The 19,913-nt window shown below is 37.7% G+C and overlaps 1 protein-coding gene across 1 annotated transcript; it reads left to right on the forward strand.

Annotated features, from left to right (window-relative positions):
* The first annotated feature begins 326 nt into the window (after positions 1-326).
* ghrhrl (growth hormone releasing hormone receptor, like) lies at positions 327-18,908 on the forward strand. Its single transcript, XM_035653843.1, has 13 exons — positions 327-398; positions 8,133-8,238; positions 8,802-8,909; positions 10,463-10,554; positions 11,333-11,436; positions 12,679-12,811; positions 12,997-13,150; positions 14,766-14,826; positions 15,179-15,248; positions 15,587-15,678; positions 16,335-16,464; positions 17,612-17,653; positions 18,608-18,908. Exons 1-13 carry the CDS (start codon positions 345-347, stop codon positions 18,707-18,709), a joined length of 1,248 nt encoding a protein of 415 aa, XP_035509736.1. The 5' UTR covers positions 327-344; the 3' UTR covers positions 18,710-18,908.
* The last annotated feature ends 1,005 nt before the right edge of the window (positions 18,909-19,913 follow it).

The following is a 19,913-nucleotide window of genomic DNA, read 5'->3' on the forward strand; positions in this document are numbered from 1 at the left end:
GCTGACTTTTACCTTCAAAATAAAAGAGAAACGTGTCTCTTCACAATCGTGTAGCGCGTGGTTAATTAGACTGTAATCCTTCATCCCGGTATTGGGAGCACTTCTTTGCGAGGCTATAAAAATCTGTGGAAAAAAATGTTTTTCAGAACCATTTCTTACCGATAGTTCGTGAGTTAGGATTTTATTTTGAAATTATGCAGAGGAAGTGGTACGTTTTTACCGTTGCAAGCTTGACAAGTGTTGTATTTCCACCCAGAGGGGCTCAGCCTCAGCATCCCGTCTTGCAGGAGTGTGTTGCAGTCTCTTTGAGGAGAGCTGGACTGAACGGAGGATATAGCGACAACATGTCCTGTCTCCACATCAGATGGATTTTTCTCACTCTGTGTTTGGCTCCAACTGTGAGTGATTTACTTTAACTTCACCTTTGTGGGGGGGAAAAAGATGAATGAATGTTTTTGCCATGCAGAAAAACTTGATGCTCTCTTTAACTGGACATTTTCAGAACTGTTTGTGAGAAGTATTTATGAGAGATGAATTAACACATTATTTATACACATTTGAATCTGGTCGAAAAGAAAAACTGAACAAAACAAAATGCCCACACCTGAAACAGATATTCTGTGTCATCTTTTCCTTCTGCATAGACCTGTATTTTACTGAACATATGAATGATTTGTGGTATTCAGTTAGACACAGTGACGGATCTGCGCCTGTGCCTGACAGTACACGCGCCCTGCATCTGTCTGCAGGCACCTGATGTGCAGCTGTTTGCTTCCTCACACTGGTCCAAAGTAATATTCTTAACATTGTTCCGTGTGTGTATCATGTATCATTTTAATGGAGATTTACTGTATGTGTGATGGATCGTGTGTGTGTACTGTATGTGCATATGGGGTGTAAATATAGGCTGTAAATATATGAATATATGTGGCCAATAAGTTACTGGTTCTTGCTTCCAAATGAGAGTTTTTACTGTTTTTATTAGTCTTTCATTATAATAAACTGAATATGTTTGGCCTTTAGACTGTCAGACTTTTATAGATTTTTATAGACAAAAATAAGAATTATTTGCAGCCCTATTGCACGTTATTGTGTTATTGTTATATGTGACCTGCTATTATTTTAGTATTACTTGTACTCTGTAATTTACATTATGGAGATGGATCTGTCTGTGTATTAGGATGACTGTAAGTTCTGGTCCAGGTTACATAGAAGAGTCAGCTAAATAGGGCTGCACAATTAATCGAAATATTGTTGAAATCGCAATATGGCCATATGCAAATTGTAGAAGCTGCAGTTGTTTTGATAAAAGTAAAATGTCTGCTCAAACAGCATTAAGTACTGTAGTGCTGCAGAGATGCCCTGGCCTACAAATTTAAGAAATCATCTCTTTGGTACTACAGACCTCAACAATTGTCACATCATCATGATTTTTGTATTTGTTTCAGTGAAAATGAAAATTGTGATGGAAAAATAATTATCCCCAATAATCACTAATTACATCACAATTGTGATATCTGTCAAAATAATCACAGTATGAGTTTTTTTTTTATCATATCGTGTAGCCCTATCATCTAGTGCAGGTGAGATGCAAGTATGTTTGTACATTCAAAAATAAAACATGTAATATTGGAATATATATGCATGCACATTAGAGTAGCTTTATGAAGAGAGATGAAGAGCAAAGGAAATTTAAATCCATTAAAACTGGAACTATTTCCATTAGACTATCACTCACACACAAAAGCTGTCAAACTCCACAAATATAGTAGGGTCCTGATTTTTTGGACCCCACGGACATAGTGAAACGAGCCCACGCACACATGAAGACACACAATTTGGAATATGTTACAGTGAATTCACTTTATTGAAATTAAGAAAGTGAAAATGACTGAATTTTTTGTTTTGTTTTGTTTACTGTTCACTCTATTTACCGTCTATGCCATCAATTTGTCTCGGTCAATCATCTGTGAAGAAGCAAGACAGGCAACAAACTGCACGCACATGTATGCCCATTCACACATTTTTTTAATCAACAGCTTTATAGGGTTATTATTACATGGCCACCTCGCTAATTTCCATCACGCAATAGAAATATGAGAAGCAGGAGAATGGGAACAGGGCAGACACTCATCACTGTATTCCACTTCATTCTTTTCTCTTTCACTGCTCAGGACTGCAGAGAATTATAATGAACTCCCGGGTCCATAAAACACACACACACACATGCACATTTCAAAAGAAAACAGTCACTAAAAAACAAGACTGATGGTAGCTGGTCTCTTTTGAACGTTCAGGTATGATTGAAATTTTGCACTTTAAACAGCACCTACAAAAACAAACAAACAAAGAAAAGAAAGATAAAAAAAAATGAACTGGTCAATTTTTTGGGGGCTGCACGGTAAAAAATGTTTAAAGTCCAAATATGGCTCTTATGAACCTGATTCACCCCACATGCAGCCAGCAGATGGACTGTTTCATGTATTTGTCAGTTAAAAGAGAAATATGGTTATTGACTTTTTTGCCAAGAGATTGATGAGAAGATAAATACCACACATGCCTCCATGATAAGAGGCTAATGTTGCACCCAGCAGCTGGTTATTTAGCCTTGCATAAAAACTGGAAACAGAAGGCAACAGCTAGCTTAATATCTGGCCGTAAAACCTTAAATTGTCCTTTTTACACTTGTTATTTTTATGGATTTAACAAACTAGATAACATAGTGGGCTTTAGCCATACTGGTAGGAAGCTTTCATTAGCTTTGGACAGAACCAGGCTAACTTTTTCCCCTTTTCCAGTTTTTTTGCTAAATGCTAAGCTAACCAGCTAGCTCCAGCTTCAAATCCAGCAAACAAATGTGAGAGTGCTATCTATCTTCTCATCTAACTCTCAGCAAGAAAGCTAATTGGTGACATGCTTGAATGTCTTGTTTTGTCCACACCTCAATATTCAGTTCAGTTTCCTTTACAGTAATTTTGAATTTTTTTAATTAATTAATTAAATATCAAAATAGTTGCCAATTAATTAAATAGTCGACAACTGATTGATTGAATGTTGCACCTCCAGTAACAAGCATATTTGCCAAAATGTCAAACAGTTCCTTCGATTTCAGAGACATGCTGTGTTTGTACTCCTTCTGATTGACTGAACGTGTTTTTTTATTTTTATACTGTGCCACAGTACTGCTGCAGAAGCGTAAAAGTGCATCTCATTCGGGGTTGAAAATAGAAGGCAACATGTGCAAAGTGAGCCCAATCCAATGGCCCCTTTTTGGGTAGTTAGTGGATAATGGGCTTCACTTCTCAGAGAACATTTTTCCAGCAGACTGCATGTTAACCTGGTAGTGTGCAGGGGCCTTTGGCTATGCATTTAGTTCATGGCTCATATTATCCAGACTTATCTCATGCAGCTCCTCCATCTATAGTTCTACCTCTGTTTCCGTCTCTTAAATGCTAAATAGCGTCTCCCTCTATCTCATCATGCAGCTGAAATGCATGAGCATGTCATGCACCCTCGATGCTCATAAGTCTTGACTCTGGCTTTATTCCTCACCCGCTGCCATTCAAAGCTTTGTTCGTTTCCTCTGAACTGCGCACCATATGTAGAACGAAATGTCTTCACAGCATCCCTCTGCATAAACAGGGAAGCCATGTGAGGTACATGACCCCCATCTGACATACAGTTTGCCATTTAGCTGCATTTGTGTAGTGTACATTATGGTAACATGTAAGTGCGTCTGTCTACTTTGAATATAAATGCCCTAACTCTGGCAGTGTTCCTCCCATTATAACAATATAATCAGTTTAGCAAAGAGCAATATACCACTATATCTGCATTATACGTGTCCCTCCTTGAAGCACACTTAACGCAAACTCTGATTGTTGGAATATTCGCAGGAGGCAAGGTAAATGCATCCTTGGCTTCGCCTGCCTTTGAACAGGCAGTAATTGCTGCGTAAATTGCTCAATAACACCTCTCATTAGATTATTAGCATTGCATTAGGAACAAAGAGGACTGGCAGCAATTTGCTTAGGTTGCTTCCATCACGTCCATTCCTCATTGATGTAGGGACAGATTGTGTTGAGAGCTTGCATATTTGTCTCTACAAGACAATGGGGAGGAACATTTTCTGAACATTTCTGTCCAACAACTGTCAGGAGGATTGTGTTCAATTCCAGCTAGTTTTCTGTGTAGTGTTTATTATGTAGGTGTTTTTTTGACACAGTCACTAAAGTGGTTTGTTATTCTGGACTAACGCAAGCGACAGCTTTTTTCTGAGAATCCCATTATTTGTGCGTGTGTGTATGTGAGATGGCGAACAAGTTGACAGTTAAGACACACATTGAGGGGAAAGAGCCGAGTGATTGCGAGAAATAGAAATGAAAAGTTTTGGTCCGAACCAATTTCACCTATTTCATCTATTTTCAAATATATCCTGATGAAGTTCTGATGGATATGCAGCCTTTTGGGTTTAAATCCTTTTTTTGATGAGAATCTTAAAGGCAGACGGTTTTCTTGTACAAAGCACCTGTTCAAATAGCTTGATTGAATAAGAAGATTAGATATGTTATCTACAACTGACATTTATAATATATATAATATTTATCACTGTGATGAAGAAATGAATAAATCCCTGTTTTCATAGGAAAATTCATGGATCCACTATCATCTTCTTTTACTTAAATTAAAATCTGTACATTTTGCCAATTGCCATTACACGCATTATGTTATTCTCAGTTTCCAGTGTGATTTTAACCTCTCACATATGGTGCTACAACCTTGAAAGTAGTGCTGTTCTCGAGTCCGGTCTCAGACTTGAGACATTTTCTCTATTGTCTCAGACTTGTTGGTATTTGCACTTGGACTTGGCCATTGGTCTCACCAAATATTCTATTTTTTTTCTAATGTAACTTCCTCCTTAAAAACAAAACCATTGGCTGACTGCACTTAAATTAGGTATTGGTTTAATTCAGAATCCATCTAGAACAGGCTTTGACATTGGCCAATCAATGTCACTTGCAATTGTGTGCCTGGCTGGCCAAACTCAATAGCAAAAGCATTATTTTTCTCCTGGCTTGGTCTTGCCTCAGTCTGAACTTGTGCTTTGGGCTCTGTCTTGACTAAGTCTGGTCTTGGACTCAACAAAGATGGTCTTAGCTACAACACTGCTTGAGAGTCAACCCTGAGTTTGTCACCAGTGTTGAATTACAGTGTTTATCCAACAACATACCCTCACTCAGCTCGAATCAGTGCCCAACATTATGAAAATAAAAAGCTATATCTATGCAAGGCATACTGACTCATGTAATTTCAGAAATGGCTCCAGGTGGGTTTGTACTTGTACGGGTGCAGATGTTGCTGTGTGCCCCGTCAGAGAAATGATAGATCTTTTTAATGGAAATGTTTATAACACCCAACCAGTGCCTCTCATTGGATGACATTCAAAAAAGTAGTGAGTGGGGGAAACCACAGTTCTCCAGAGGGAGTGTTTGTGGTCCCAGAGGAATTTTGCTTCTGAAGCTTTTTTTCATTATGAGTTGCACTTGTCTCCCCTTAAGTCTTTTAAAATGAGTTGGAACTAAGCCGAATGAAGACAAAAGTCTGTGCAATATGCCTATCAATAACAGAGATAACTTTTTTAAGGCTGTGTCCGCGATATGTTGTCTGTGTTGTCTTGAATATGCATTTTCAAAAACGAGAGGAGAGACTCAAACAGCAGCCTCAAAATGACGTAGCATTGGGAAAACAAAATGCAAAACATTGTCAATATTTTGAGTAATTTTGGAAATGGAGGTGCGTCATGATTACATGGCTGCCTATAAGTACCTCCTTTTTTCTCCTTTGGTCTTGCTTTTGTCTGCATATGCTCATCTCTTCTTTTTGACACACACTTCTCTCATCTCTGCTGATATCACATTGTGCCTTTCACTATAGGCACTATAACTAGACAATGCTGTCTTCCAAGCCCATGCAATAAAATGTAAAAGCTTGTATAATATATATAATACATTTTTTTAAAGATATTTTTTTTCTTTTGCAGCAAATTCTGCTCCAGAATGTGCAATGTTTCAATAACAGCATCATTGAAGTCTAACAATAAACTGGGGGCTACAGTAATCAGCATGGATCAAAATGTGTAAAAGGAAAGTTAGATATGTACTTCAGTAGCATGCAAGACATGGACCACACACTGTTGTATGTTGTCAAAGCTAGCAAGAAATGACCCAGCCTGCTGCTCTGACCTTTACATTCAGGACCACTTAAGTTCACCAGCAGCATGAAATCGAAATAAAGGACACTTGAATTTGACCCAGACTAGTTTAGATACTGTCACCATTAACCTCCTCAGTAAACACAGAGATATAATCTCTCATGTTAATTCGTGCTCACCTCAGTTTTGACATTCCCAGCTGGCTACTGGCAGCATAATGTTGATTTGCTATGTGGGCTCAATGAAACTATGACATTTTAGAGACATGAATCTCAGCATAAGTTCATTATGCCTCATTCATTCACAATCCTCACTCTCCTTTCTAATCAGCTTTGGGCATTTACTCTTTCAGTTAATCCAATCAGACTTTACCATAATCTCCTCCAGCCAATCATGTTGCTGCTGTCAAACATTAAATCTGTTCTCTTCTTTGCTGCTTTCAGCTGTCATACCTTTCACCTCCAGTTCATCATAGCCGTGCCCAGGTTGAGCTCATCAGAAGTGCACTCCTCATCACATCCAGATCTTCAGCATTCTCGTCATTCCTTCATCACCACTGCCACAACCACCACCGTCTAGACTCCATCACGTGGTTTCCTGTACTAATCATGGCTTCACCAACCCCTTCAAATACAAAGCACAATGGGATCTAATGAAATGGGCTGTGTGATGCTCACTAAGAGTCTAACACCAGACTACGGAACAGTAGTGGTTGTTTTAAATGCAGTTCTGGCCCGTCTTTGCCCCCTTTTTTTGGAATTCCTTCTATCTGGAAACCCCTCACCAACAATGGACATTCTGCCAGACACAAGCATTATATAGTCATATCCATACTGTGGATTAAACCCTTAGTAAGAAATGCTTCCTTAAAATTCCTCCTTCTTTCTCTAATGCTCTTATTGCCAGCAACATCTGCCGCATAAATGTCAGTGTTCAAAAGCAAATTACATTCTGTCCTGGTGCAGCACAGGAATGTTTATGCATTTACGCTGAAGCTGTATTATATGACCTTATATACCTTTATAACCTCTTTTATACAGCAACTACTCACTGGTACAGACCGAAGAGTAGTTGTAAGCTTGTTGTATAAATCGAAGAGCTGACTCTTCAAGCTGAGAAAATGTAAAAGGAAATCAAATTTGTTTGTAATGTTCATTAGTGTGACCCAACAGTTGTTGGTTCAACTTAATATCGTAAGCTTATTAAACGTGTTTTCTTAAGTTCAGTTAACTAAAATGTTAAATTAATTGTTCGATCCAACAGTTCTGAAATACAGCTAAAAGTAATAATTACCACAGAGTCTTGACAATCCTATCCTCTTTCGGTGTATACTTCCTCCATCCACTTCCTACGTTACCCTCCAACATCCACCTTACATCAGTCCTTTTCTTTCCCAGAAACAAGATGTTCTTATTTGTTTTAGACTGAGATAAATGTCAGTCAAATGCAAATCCACTTATTCTCTTTTTATTTGACATCAGGAAACAGAGGGATGTGCAGGGGCAGACAAACAGAAGAATCTCTGAGCCGCACTAAATGGATGGAGTGCAGAGTTGTCAGAGGCCAAGACAATCATCTCTGTCCTTAGGGACAAACTCATTTAATAAATTTTCCTAGTGTCCCCTATGTGTGCTATAGTGAAAGATAATTTTGCTTAACGCCATAGGTGCGTTTTTTTCCAAAAGGTTAGCCAAGTGTTTTAGTGGGAAAGCATTTCCTGCAAAAGGTAGGGCATAAAGGCAAAATGAGTCACTGCCCTTTAAATACTGCCATGCATTTTTTTCAGACACATGAAATGCCTTTTTCATACAATTACAGACTGAGTGGTCACTTTGTCCTTTGCTTGAATGTCTGTATATATCTAATAGAGCATTTCCTCCTTCTCTTCTCCTTTTATTCCTTACTTCTTCCCTACCTCTAGGCTTTGTCGAGCCTGCACCCTGAATGTGAGTTCATATTTCAGCTGGAGAAAGAGAAGCGTAACTGCCTTCAGTACATTAAAGAGCAAGGCAACAGAAGCTCAGAAGGTGTGTTTTCCATTTTAAAATCACCCTGCGGCAGTAACTCATATAAATTCGAACGTGGTTGTAGTTACAATATGAAATATGCCACAAGTTCACATTAAGAATAAGAGTCTAAGCTGGAATAAATGCCTCACAGAGAATCATCAGTTGTCAGGGCAGATTCTTGATGGCGTCCCAACTGCAGAATAAAAACGCACAGGGTGATCTATCACTGTGATGCATCTGTAGAGGAGACCGTTAAGGATAGTTACATAAGGATTTATGTGTGTAATCTAGCTCAAGATAAAGGTCTTGGTTGGGGATTTACAGTACTTCCTCATTCTTGTCTTAATACAATTTAAACAGAGGCGTGTTATGGCTTTGAAGAATGTTGTTGTGGCTACTGTGCATGATACACCCCATTTACCTCAACTGTACCTCCATGAGTATATATTTAAACTGTGTGCATTACAGCCGTCGATGTATGACCGTGCATATAAATATGTGTTCATGGAATGGGAATCTTCTGAATAACTACCTTGAGAGACACTTACCTTTATTTTTAACCCTCTTTCTCCTCCTAAAAGTTTGTCAGCCATTCTGGGATGCAGTTGTCTGCTGGCCTCACGCCGTCATGGGGGAAACAGTCCACAGACCTTGTCCTGCGGTCTTCTCCCTCTTCAGAAACAACACAGGTGACTAAAAGATCACACTGTTAAAGAGGTGGTGAGTAGGGTGTTTTATTTTAAGATAATGATGTTCACCAGTGGGTCAAAATTATAAATTAAATTATAAATTATTGTTCTGATGAAAAGTAAAGGGTGTTTTTCATCCTGATAATTTCATAAAGTAAAGTTTATTTATTTATTTAGTCGTTCATTTATTTACTTATTTTTTATGTTTTGTGAATTGGACTCCAGCCAGCCCCTCAGTGCTCAGGCTTGCTAGATTGTCACAGGAGAATGCAATCAAATGAGTTTTTTTGTAACAAGTAAATTTGGGCATGTTTGCAGGTTGTGAAACCCATATAAATGTTTTACAAAATGAGCGAACAAGTACCTTGGCCTTATGTGTTTGTGAGGATAAATAACAGTGTCTAAACAAGAATAAGAGTCTACAGTCACGTAGTATTACAGTAGTATTACAGTAGACTAGTATTACAGTAAATTAGTATTACAATAAAGTATTACAATAAATTTGGGTTTAATCTACTTTTGTTTGGTTTTTAGGCACTTTCATAAACTCCTAGCCAGATATATAAGAGCTTTCAGTCCAACATTCCCAGTTCTCAGACTCGGATGTTTTTATTTACAATGTCTGAAATTCATAATTTCTCATGCTTGTTTCTTACAATGTTGCCATGCCATCTGCCCATTATTTCAAAATCCCAATAGTCGGAAATATGTTCCATTAGACCAAAAGCCCATTTGTCCAAAAGCCAAAAAACAAACGCATATTGCTCTGAAGGCCACAATCTGGTATCACCAACTTATGATGTATCTAACTTAGCTAAACCTAACCAAGTAGTTTTGATTCTTAAGCCCAACACTGTTGTTGTTTCACAATGTTAATCACATGTTTATTATTATACCTGACTTTCAATAATTTTCTACACGTCCAAATACAGTCAGATATTAAGGACAAAAAAGGTAGAGTAGAGTATGTATTTTTGGAAGAACGTGTCTTTGCAGCAATGGGCTTTTTTGTTTTCGGAATAACGGGCTGTCGGTCAAACAGGCTTTTGTTCCAATGACAATGCTAACATAATGCTGTTCAGCAGGTATAATGTAAATCACGTTGACCATCTTAGTTTAGTGTGTTAGTTTAGTGTTAGTTTTGCAGAAAAAGTTAAAAAATTGCCAAAATTATTACAATTAATCCTGAGTGGAACATGACCATGTCCAGTAGATGTTTTTCAGATGTGTATTTAACAGGAAAAGTGAAAACTTTGACCTGCTGGTGGCGCTGAAAGAAAAGTTAAGGAATCACCAGAGTCATTAGAATACATTCTCTGGGAACCATAGATATCTGTACCAAATATTATGACAATAGATAATATTTATTGTTTGACATGTTTCATTCACCACACTGGTGGACAGAATGTGGATTGCCATCCCAAGAGCCACGCCACCATCATAAAACACCAAACATTTATGTGAATATCTCTGTCTTTTGACACGTTAGTGGATCTAATCTGAAAACTATCGTATCATAGTTGACTTTTTGATCTCTTGGCCTTTCACCTCAGGTTCAGTGAGCCGTAACTGCACCAGCAGAGGTTGGTCCAGACTATTTCCACCGTACGACATTGCCTGTAGTGTGGATGATGACATTCCTGAGGTGAGTTACTATGGCGAGGCAGATAAAGAAGTCAGACTGGGGAATGGGGAACTCCAGAGGAAGAGAATTTGAAACAGGAGGGGAAGCAACAGGTTGTCCCCTACCCACGTATACTACGATATAAATTTCTTTTTGTGCAGTGTGTGTCATACTGTAATGAAGTGAAACTGCTGTCCATATACCTACTTTTGATTAGAGATTTTATTATTATATATATATATATATTATTATTATTATTATTTTATTACAGTAGTAGTAGTAGTAGTAGTAGCAGGAGAGTAGAAAATAATGTCACCAGGTGCTACTGATACTTTTACCAGGCAGGAAATGAATCACACCTCACCTATCAGGTAATAGCTGACATTATCTTGTTTCACAAAGAGAGAATAGTGCCTAATCGTACTGAATAGTGTTTTTGGAGGATAACTATGTAGAAACTACTTTTGGTTCTTTACAGAACATCTTTTGTCTTGAGTTATAAAAGAACCCTTTAAGTCTTCCAATAGAAAGGGTGGAAAGTCACTAATTACAAAGTCAGATGTTACTGTAATTAAATAGATTTTTCATGTACTTTTTTAGGTCGATTCTGTCTGCTTAGTCCAGTCAGCCTCAAAATATAGAAAAGGCTTTCTTGCAGTTATACCACAGTCATCTCCTCAATGCAGTTGAGTCTCAAGCTTGTCTGCAATTTAGCAATTTGGAGACATTACATTCATTTTGAGGTCTGACAGCCTTTTGAAAAGCTTACAAAAAATCTTTTTTTTCATCTTGCTTTCAGACAGAGCAGTCATACTTTGCCACAGTGAAGCTGATATACACCATCGGCTACAGCAGCTCTCTAGCGGTGCTGGCTGTTGCTGTGTTGATCCTGTTGCTCTTTAGGTAGGAACAGATCATATTACAATAAGTTCTGGTTGTCCAGTGTAAACAAAAAACATGATTCCAAGGCACTCTTAGTGTTGTAAAAAGCCTTTAATATTGGCAGACTCTCACCAGTTTTGGACCTTTGTCTAGGTCCTGTGCTGTTTGAAATGTGATACTCATACATACATGTTTTGACTTGACACACAAATTATGCCCTAATGCAGTTTATTTAGGAATAGTTTGACATTTTGGGAAATATTTATAACTTTCTTGTCAAGACTTAGAAGAGAAGACTGATACCACTTCAATTTCTGTAGGCTAAATATGAAGCAAGAGCCAACAGGTGATTAGCTTAGCTTAGCATAAAGACTGACAGCAGGAGGAAACGGCTAGTCCAAAGTTCAAAAAGCCTGCCGGCCCACACCTCTATTTTTTATTTATTTTTTTACTAATAAACATATTATATCTTGCTATTTAAATATGTACAGAGTTAAGTTAAGGTTGTGTGTGGCCACTAGCTAGCAGGCAAATCTAATCAATAACTGAAATAAGCATGTTTCCCAAAATGTTAGATGTTACTTTAAGGAAGAGGAGTGATTTGTTATACAAACTCTTTACAATGAGTCCGTATAACAGCATCACTGACACCCAAAATAAAATGCAAACAAAACAGCCATAAAATCAGCTGACAAGGTGTTGATGAATAACATAATTTTCCCTCTCATAATCCCATATGAGAGGGCTGGTTAGGTCCACATGGAGTGGAGATAACTGGTCCTATAGTCCACTTAGCAACTGATTGACACAATGTCAAGGGGTTCCTCACCCCCGCCCACCCAGCTCTTTGGTTCACTGGATGAAGAAAAATAGGACCGTGTGGAAACACAAAACCTCTTAATTAATGGTTTCTTTTTTTCTCTGCTCAGTTGGTGTGCGGTTTCATAAATCTAGTCTGTTTATTATGAAATGATGGTCACCTAGAAATGATATTACAGTACCATTATTTCCATCTATTTTTTTAAATTCTTATATATTTTCGTTTTCCCATAACTGTACATTTGTAATGATTTTATTTTTGTTGCTAAGAAGAGGTCATAAACTATGTAAACCAAGCCATTACAGCTATTAGATAAGGTGTAACAATGTACTGTAACAATGTGTTGTAAAACTTAACTTATATTTGACATTATATCTGATATTTGTGTTGCATAAGCAACACTGTGGTATATTTATCACATGTACTGTATGTTACCTCAACAGGAGGCTGCGTTGTGCTAGGAACTTCATTCACATCCAGCTCTTCATCACATTTATTCTGAAAGCTGTGGGGGTTTTCATAAAGGATGCTATTCTCTTCTCAAGTGATGACACCAACCACTGCACCCTTTCAACAGTAAGATAATGACATTGAGGACAAGAGGTTCATTATTGTATTATGAAATTCCTATGGGCAGATTTTCCGGTTCTCATATTTATGCATCGCTCTAATCACATATGTGTCTGTGCACCTCTTCTTTCATAACCCCTCCTTACGATTCACTCTATGTCCTTCTTTTCCTCCCTGTTCCCCCTGCACAGTTTGCCTGTAAGGCCTCTGTGGTCTTCTGTCACTATTGTGTAATGGCCAATTTTTTCTGGCTACTGGTGGAGGCGCTCTACCTCAATTCCCTGCTGCTTTCGTCTTTCTATCACAGCCGTCGATGCCTCTGGGGCTTCAGCCTGCTGGGATGGGGTGAGAAACCTTGACGTGCAGTTTGCCTGACATTTGTTATGCTGAGCCGCAGTTTGGTTCCAATACAATTCAATATACAGTATCCTATATGATACTTGCTCCAGACTGAGAAGTAAAGTCCTGCGCCTCTTACACATTAGTAGGTGATAGATGCAAGGATTATAAAATGAGGGGACTTTTACATATACCTGAGTTTCATCTCTGCTGGCTGAAGGTGAGTTACACTTATAAATGAGAGGAAGAGAAAAAGTAATGAAAGCCAGGGTAGGTAAACGTTGGATAAACCCCCTTCAGGTTAGGCTTTTTTTAATTTTTGCTGGACCATCAGTTATTGTTATTTTGGTTACTTTTGAGTAGTTTTGACATTTTAGTATTTTTGGACTCTTTCGTGGTTTAAAAATAAAACTTACTGATTGTTGGCCACTCCTGACTGTGTGATTATTATGATGATTATGGTGAAGGGTCTGTCTTTCTTTTCTTGCTTTGTTTAGCAGTGCAAGTATGTATGTGTGGAAGTGGAAATTTTGGTTACACTTTCTCTGCCGTTCTTGTACGACTTGCTCGGTAGCTTTAGCTATATATCTGCCTAGCCCTGTGAAAGACTCTTAGAATAAAATAGATGTGTTTTATCACTATCCCTATAATTTGATGCTTCAGAGAGTGTTATTTTGTCTTGAAGTGCACAAATGCTTGCACAGTGTGATTTGTAGTTTCCATCTAACTTAAAGGTGGTTTGAAACCTAACTCTTTCTTTGGAAAGCTTTTTCAATTCACATCACAGGTTTCTTCTTATTTTTCAATCTACAAATGAGTGTAGGACACCAAAATACATGATTTTGTTAATATGCCATATGCGGTTCCCCATAGTAATGCTGCTTTGTGTTGGGCCATCATCCCCCTTTATTATGAAAGTCGGATCAGAAGATTCAGTTTAAAATTTAAGACTTTGTCTCCATAGGGTCACTCACTGAATAATTTACTTTTTTTTTTTTTTAAATCCAAACACAGTGCCAAAATATATCACAAATACCACTCTCATCAATATGTGAGTAGGTGTATTTTGGGTTTCTAAACAGTGAAACACAGAAATCTTAATATCCTCAAAATTACTGATTTCAACCCTGTTGAGCTGAACCGTTAGATATTTATTACAGCTCTGTATTTCAAAGAAGATTCACCACTGTCTTTAGGGACCACCAGAAGCAGACACACTGCCATCGGCCAACATCCCCAACTTATTATTGTGATAGAGCCAGAAACTCTCCTGGCTCAGTGGCATCAACTGTAATTACCAAACAAACTGAATTAAAGTTTACATCCCTGCGGCAGTCACTACTAATGTATCAGATTATGTTTGTGGGTTGAATGTTTTTTCAAAAAATGTTCAAGTTGATTTCTTAAGAACTTGTATGATTAAATGAATGGGGTCACTGCCACTGAATATTGATGTGTAATTCAGAAAGCCTTCATTCACTATGAGCTCTTGCAGAATAGATCAATTCAGATATCAGAAAAGTGTTCACACACTGGTTACTGACTAATTATGATACAACCAGCTCAGTGTGTATTGATTGTGTCTCACTGACATCAGTTTTGATTTTCTGCCTTTCCACAGGTGTGCCTGTGCTCTTCATCATCCTGTGGATTGTATCCAGGGTGTACTTTGAGGACACAGAGTGTGTATACTCCCACTTCTATCTCCACATGTGCAGTTACTTACTGTACAGCATACTACAACAGACTTAATGGCTAACGTTGTAATCAAAGGGCTGCAGCAGTCAGAGCCACCGTATAGCATTTTTCTAAAAGGATTTTATGATTAAAAGTTTAGGTTTTTGATAAAGAAATATTCCCTTAAGAGGGAAGGTGAGTGTAGATTTTTTATTTAATTAACCTGTTAAACAAATACTATTAATTCACCAATATTTGTTGTTTGTTATGAGTTTTATTCTAGAGTCAGTTCAATTCTTTGCACATCAAAGCTTAAAACTTCTGCAGACTCACATTTCAAAATGTCTTCCTATATAGATGTTGGGACATCAACGAGGACTCGCCCTATTGGTGGATCATCAAGGGACCAATTGTTGTGTCTATAGCGGTAAATGCTCCATTGTGCTGAAACAAACAAAAAGATTGCTTATTATGCACCTAGCAGATTACAGATTCTCATGTAGATGATTTGTTTACTTTGCTTTTAGAGATGATGTCTGAGAAATTATTTTTAAAAACTTCTTTTGTGCACCTTAGAAGAGAGTGCTAAAAACTGCCCTCACACCAGTCCTAGTCAATTACACACATGGCTGCCCATATTGTTGCCAGGACATTCAGTAATCACGTTGTTGTAAGTGACATTTGGTACAGTACCCGTCAAGGCTTTATCCCATTAAAGCTGAACATGTTTCTTAATTTTTGCATTCTTTCTTTTTCTATCAACAGGTCAATTTTATGCTCTTCATGAACATCATCAGAATTCTCATACAGAAGCTCAATCCTCGGCTGATCCAGTTTAATAACTCCTCTCAGTACAGGTAATCCTTCAGTTGCAGACACAGTTGTATAGAGACAGAAACAGTGACAGTATTTGCTTTTATCAAACGTAACTTTCATCTTGTTCACATTTTCAAATACTTTCCCACTCTCTTTGATACTTTTTCATCCTGTCAAGACACTTTGATGTAGAAGATGCAAGTTTTTTGGAAATCACAGTTGTGTTGACACACGTCAGTGGCAATGTATAATTCATACAGTCACAAACTAGTCAGTCTGGCCACGTCTACCTTCCCACTATCCAAGGGGCTTATCAGAATTTCTAATTGAAACAGGCTCACTAATTGGCTGAAAGTGTTCAGGGACACCATGCATATTTGGATCTTATAAAAGACATACCAAAGGTAAGTTAAGTGATGCTTGACTTAATTGCACCAGCTAGATTAATATGTTCCCATACTCGTAAAAATCTCAGATTCTTATATCCTCACTTTGAATCATGCACCTGCCACTACCTTTTCTGCTCATAAACAAAAGTGACACACACACACACACACTATCCTCTTGATTGACAACTGATGATTAGCGTGACTTCATGATGCTGTCTGGAGCAGCATACAGATGAGACATGCACTAAATGACTCCCTGTGGTAGCTCTTCACCTCCTGCATCTTGTTTCTTTCTTTCGGTTCAACAGACGCCTGACTAAGTCCACCCTCCTCCTCATCCCTTTGTTTGGTACTCACTACATGTTCTTCAATTTTCTGCCCGACTACTTCAATGTTAACCTGCGCCTCTGTATCGAGCTCTGCATGGGATCCTTCCAGGTACGCACACATGTAAAAACAGTCAATATTTTGACAGCAATATATATTGTACATGTTCAAATACCCTGAACACACACACACACACCAATCCATATCATATCCAGAATGTAATCTCTTTTGCAGTGTATGTTGCAGTTAACCCTGACTGACAGGCAATATCTTGGTTAATTCTTTACATTACTAGTCTAAAACTGAAATTTGTTTAGATTATTGGATTCACTTTGCTTTATCCACTTTTATACACATTACATGCAGTAATAAAAGTTGTGCTTATTAGTGCTAATTTACAAATGTGTTGAATAACCTGTTCAAGGTAGTGACAATTCAAATTCTCTATTCTTACCCGCTGACAACTTACATAAACAAGACTGAGAGTCTACAGCCATGCTAGCAGCTCTGTGAAGCTGTAACTAGTAGTTTAGGGATAAGTTTTGCTAAACAAAATGGCTGATGAGACTGATAATAAGTCTGTCATAAGTTTGCTGGACCAAATCTGGACAAGAGGCGGACTGAATAAACAAATCGACCAAATTCCTATAAGGTATTAAAACCCTATTATATGCTTGAAAAAGCTAAACAAATAATTCTTTATTAGTGAAAAGGGGCCTTAGCCTGTGCTGTGCTGTGTTGCTGAGAATGTGAGCAAAGTTTGGCACAGTGTTTGCATCTACGGAAGACAACCACAGAAAAGTCAAATGGCTTCCTGCCCTTCAAGTCACATGGGACACAAAATGGTTTGCTCGCCAGTTCCCCAAATCTGATTTTGTTCCTGCCCCCCTTCTTATTGAGAATTCAAATTGATATGGCACAGAAGTGTGAACTACGAACAAAATAGTAACAAAAGTGCCTAAATAGTTGTAAGACAGGCTTTGTTTATAAAAGCAATTTTATTTGACATGTTTGTAAAGATAAAAGGAAGGACAGTGTACATGACTTACAGCAATATATTGTGGAGATATAAAATTATATTCCACACTTGCTTACTGGCTGTGTGAGCAAAACATAATAGATAGACCTAATTTAATTCTCATTCTTCAGCCTATCAACTCTCATTTGTGTCTGACATTTAAGCTCTCTTCACATGAGCAACCTTTTAATGATGCAGACTAGTCTTAAATGTTAATGATTAAAACCATCTCTCCTACAGGGGCTTCTTGTTGCAGTTCTCTATTGCTTTCTCAATGAAGAGGTCAGTAGAAGCCACACCACTCTCAAGCATTTACTATAACATATTCAACAAATCACACATGATGATTTACAGCTCTCTGCTGTTGCATAATAAACTTGTGTACCTGGATCATATGGCAGCGAGGAGTGAGCGGTTTAGAGTTGTCAGGGCTTAAAATGGACAATAATTTGCCACTTCTCTTCCCCTCATTGCATAATGGAAGGACCCCGAGCACTTATGTAACCACCAAGACTAATGTGAGGCCAACCCCAAAGAGTCTGAGGGCAACACCAGTCTGTGTTTAATAATAATATATTACTCAGTAAACAATAACCATGTTCATCTGTTTGGTGCTTTACGGCCACATGGGTAATACTCTAATATATCTCTTATCCTATCTATATCCTTTTAGATACAGATTAAAAATTAAGGCTGTGGTTTATCAATGAATATTGTTCCATGCCAAGGGAAATGATTTTGAATGCTTCAAAAATGTAATTGATACCCCAATAATACACCAAATCAATACCTTAGATGACTTAATATCCAATAAATTGACTTGTCGTGAAATGTAACACTTAAATTAATTTCTTTGCAAGTTAAATGAGATATAACTTAATGTTTAGAGGTGGTAATAGGCACATTTTGTTACAGTTGGATAGAGCCAGGGTAGCTGTTTCCCCCAGCCATTGTGCTAAGCTAACCAGAAGCTTGCTGTAGCCTCATAGTCAACACAAGAGTGGTATCAATTTTCTCATCGAACTCTTCACAAGAAAGCAAATAAGCATATTTCTCAAAATGACCAACAATTAGTTTTTAAGTATATTATTATATACTATAAATGAGATCATTTTTTATTATAAACTATAATTCCATAATGATTTAAACATATATGTGGCCTGAGTTGCAACAGCACCATCTTACTAGGTTGCAAACAGCCAAACAAGGCATTTTTTATATGTGTATGTTTGACAGGTTCAGAAAGAGGTCCACATGCATTGGATGCGGTGGCAGGAGCGGAGCTATGGCGTGGTGTCACCCGCTGCAAAGGGCAGCCAGATGGACACGCCCTTCTAGTGGTGTCCTGACATGCTTTCACCCTCTTCCTATAGGACTTCTGCTACCAGAACATTCACAGCGGATTGCTTCTGTGCATCAGTCATCGTCTCTAATGGGCTGTGCAGTTCACACAATACCAGTGGTCACGCACCATTGAAGCCTGAGTCTGTACGTTTTCATTCCAAACTCTCTGACAGACTGTTTTACTGGCTGCACTCCTTCAGACAGAAAGGAGGCAAACTTTTCCAATGGAGAATGATTCTGAAATCAGATTTATGTTTGACACGCACATTTCAAGACAGATCCCACCAATTTCATGACAGATATTGCCAATTTCATAGGTATTTCCCATGGGAGGCAGTGCAAACAACTTCAGAAAGATCATCTTCAAGATTTCCTTGTTTGCCTCACTGGTCAAATTAAAGAATGATAATTTTGATGAGCTGAAGTAAGATACAATATATTGAAATATTATTCCATTTATTACCAATGCTGTAATGTACCCTGTTGAACATGTGATATTCCGGACTTTTTTTTATGACGCTATAGCCAAGTGAAGCACAAATGACTCATTACTCTGCTGATTCACATGACAATTAAAATGAACTAGTATTAATGAGTTTCATATTATCCATTGGTATTATAGCATCAAATTACATAACTCATATCATATTATTAAATTTAAATTCTACTCATGCTGAGCAGTAAAATTAGCAGCTACAGTGTGTTTTGTTTTTTGGAATGAAAACTGGCACACTCTTGAACTTCACTGGCACACTGTTGAAAATCACTTCACTGTATACTTTAAAGGTTCAAGCCAGTGCTGCGTGTTGTGTTCTGTCATGTCGTGTGTGTTTTACTATAAAAGGAATCGCCACTGGACAACAAGTTATTCATTTTAATACCAATATATAACTACACTGCTCACACATTGTACAGTTCTTTCAATTCCATGGTTATATAAGTAATTACAAAACTGGATATATGATTCCCCTGATTTATGTCTTATAAGTTAACCTGATCAACCTATTAAGAAGATAAATGTCATAAAAAATATTGAATTACTGCCTATTTCTGCACTATCCAGAATCCTCTTTACAATTAAGTTTCTTCTATGTAACGTAAACATTTGCCTTAAACTGAATGTACGTATGAACTAGTCGCTGTCAGACTGTTGTTTTATAGTCACTCTTCTCTGTTGTTGCATATTTGGATGTTTCTG

Source organism: Morone saxatilis, unplaced genomic scaffold (assembly GCF_004916995.1).
Source record: "Morone saxatilis isolate NCDOM2014 unplaced genomic scaffold, NCSU_SB_2.0 Contig12, whole genome shotgun sequence".
Lineage (NCBI taxonomy): Eukaryota > Metazoa > Chordata > Actinopteri > Moronidae > Morone > Morone saxatilis.

What these genes read in the sequence shown, in the direction of transcription:
- ghrhrl (XM_035653843.1), top strand. Translation starts at nt 345, where the DNA reads ATGTCCTGTCTCCACATCAGATGGATTTTTCTCACTCTGTGTTTGGCT. An exon ending in CTCTGTGTTTGGCTCCAACT is followed by an intron (nt 399 to 8,132) that starts GTGAGTGATTTA and finishes CCCTACCTCTAG; the next exon opens with GCTTTGTCGAGCCTGCACCC. An exon ending in AGGCAACAGAAGCTCAGAAG is followed by an intron (nt 8,239 to 8,801) that starts GTGTGTTTTCCA and finishes TCCTCCTAAAAG; the next exon opens with TTTGTCAGCCATTCTGGGAT.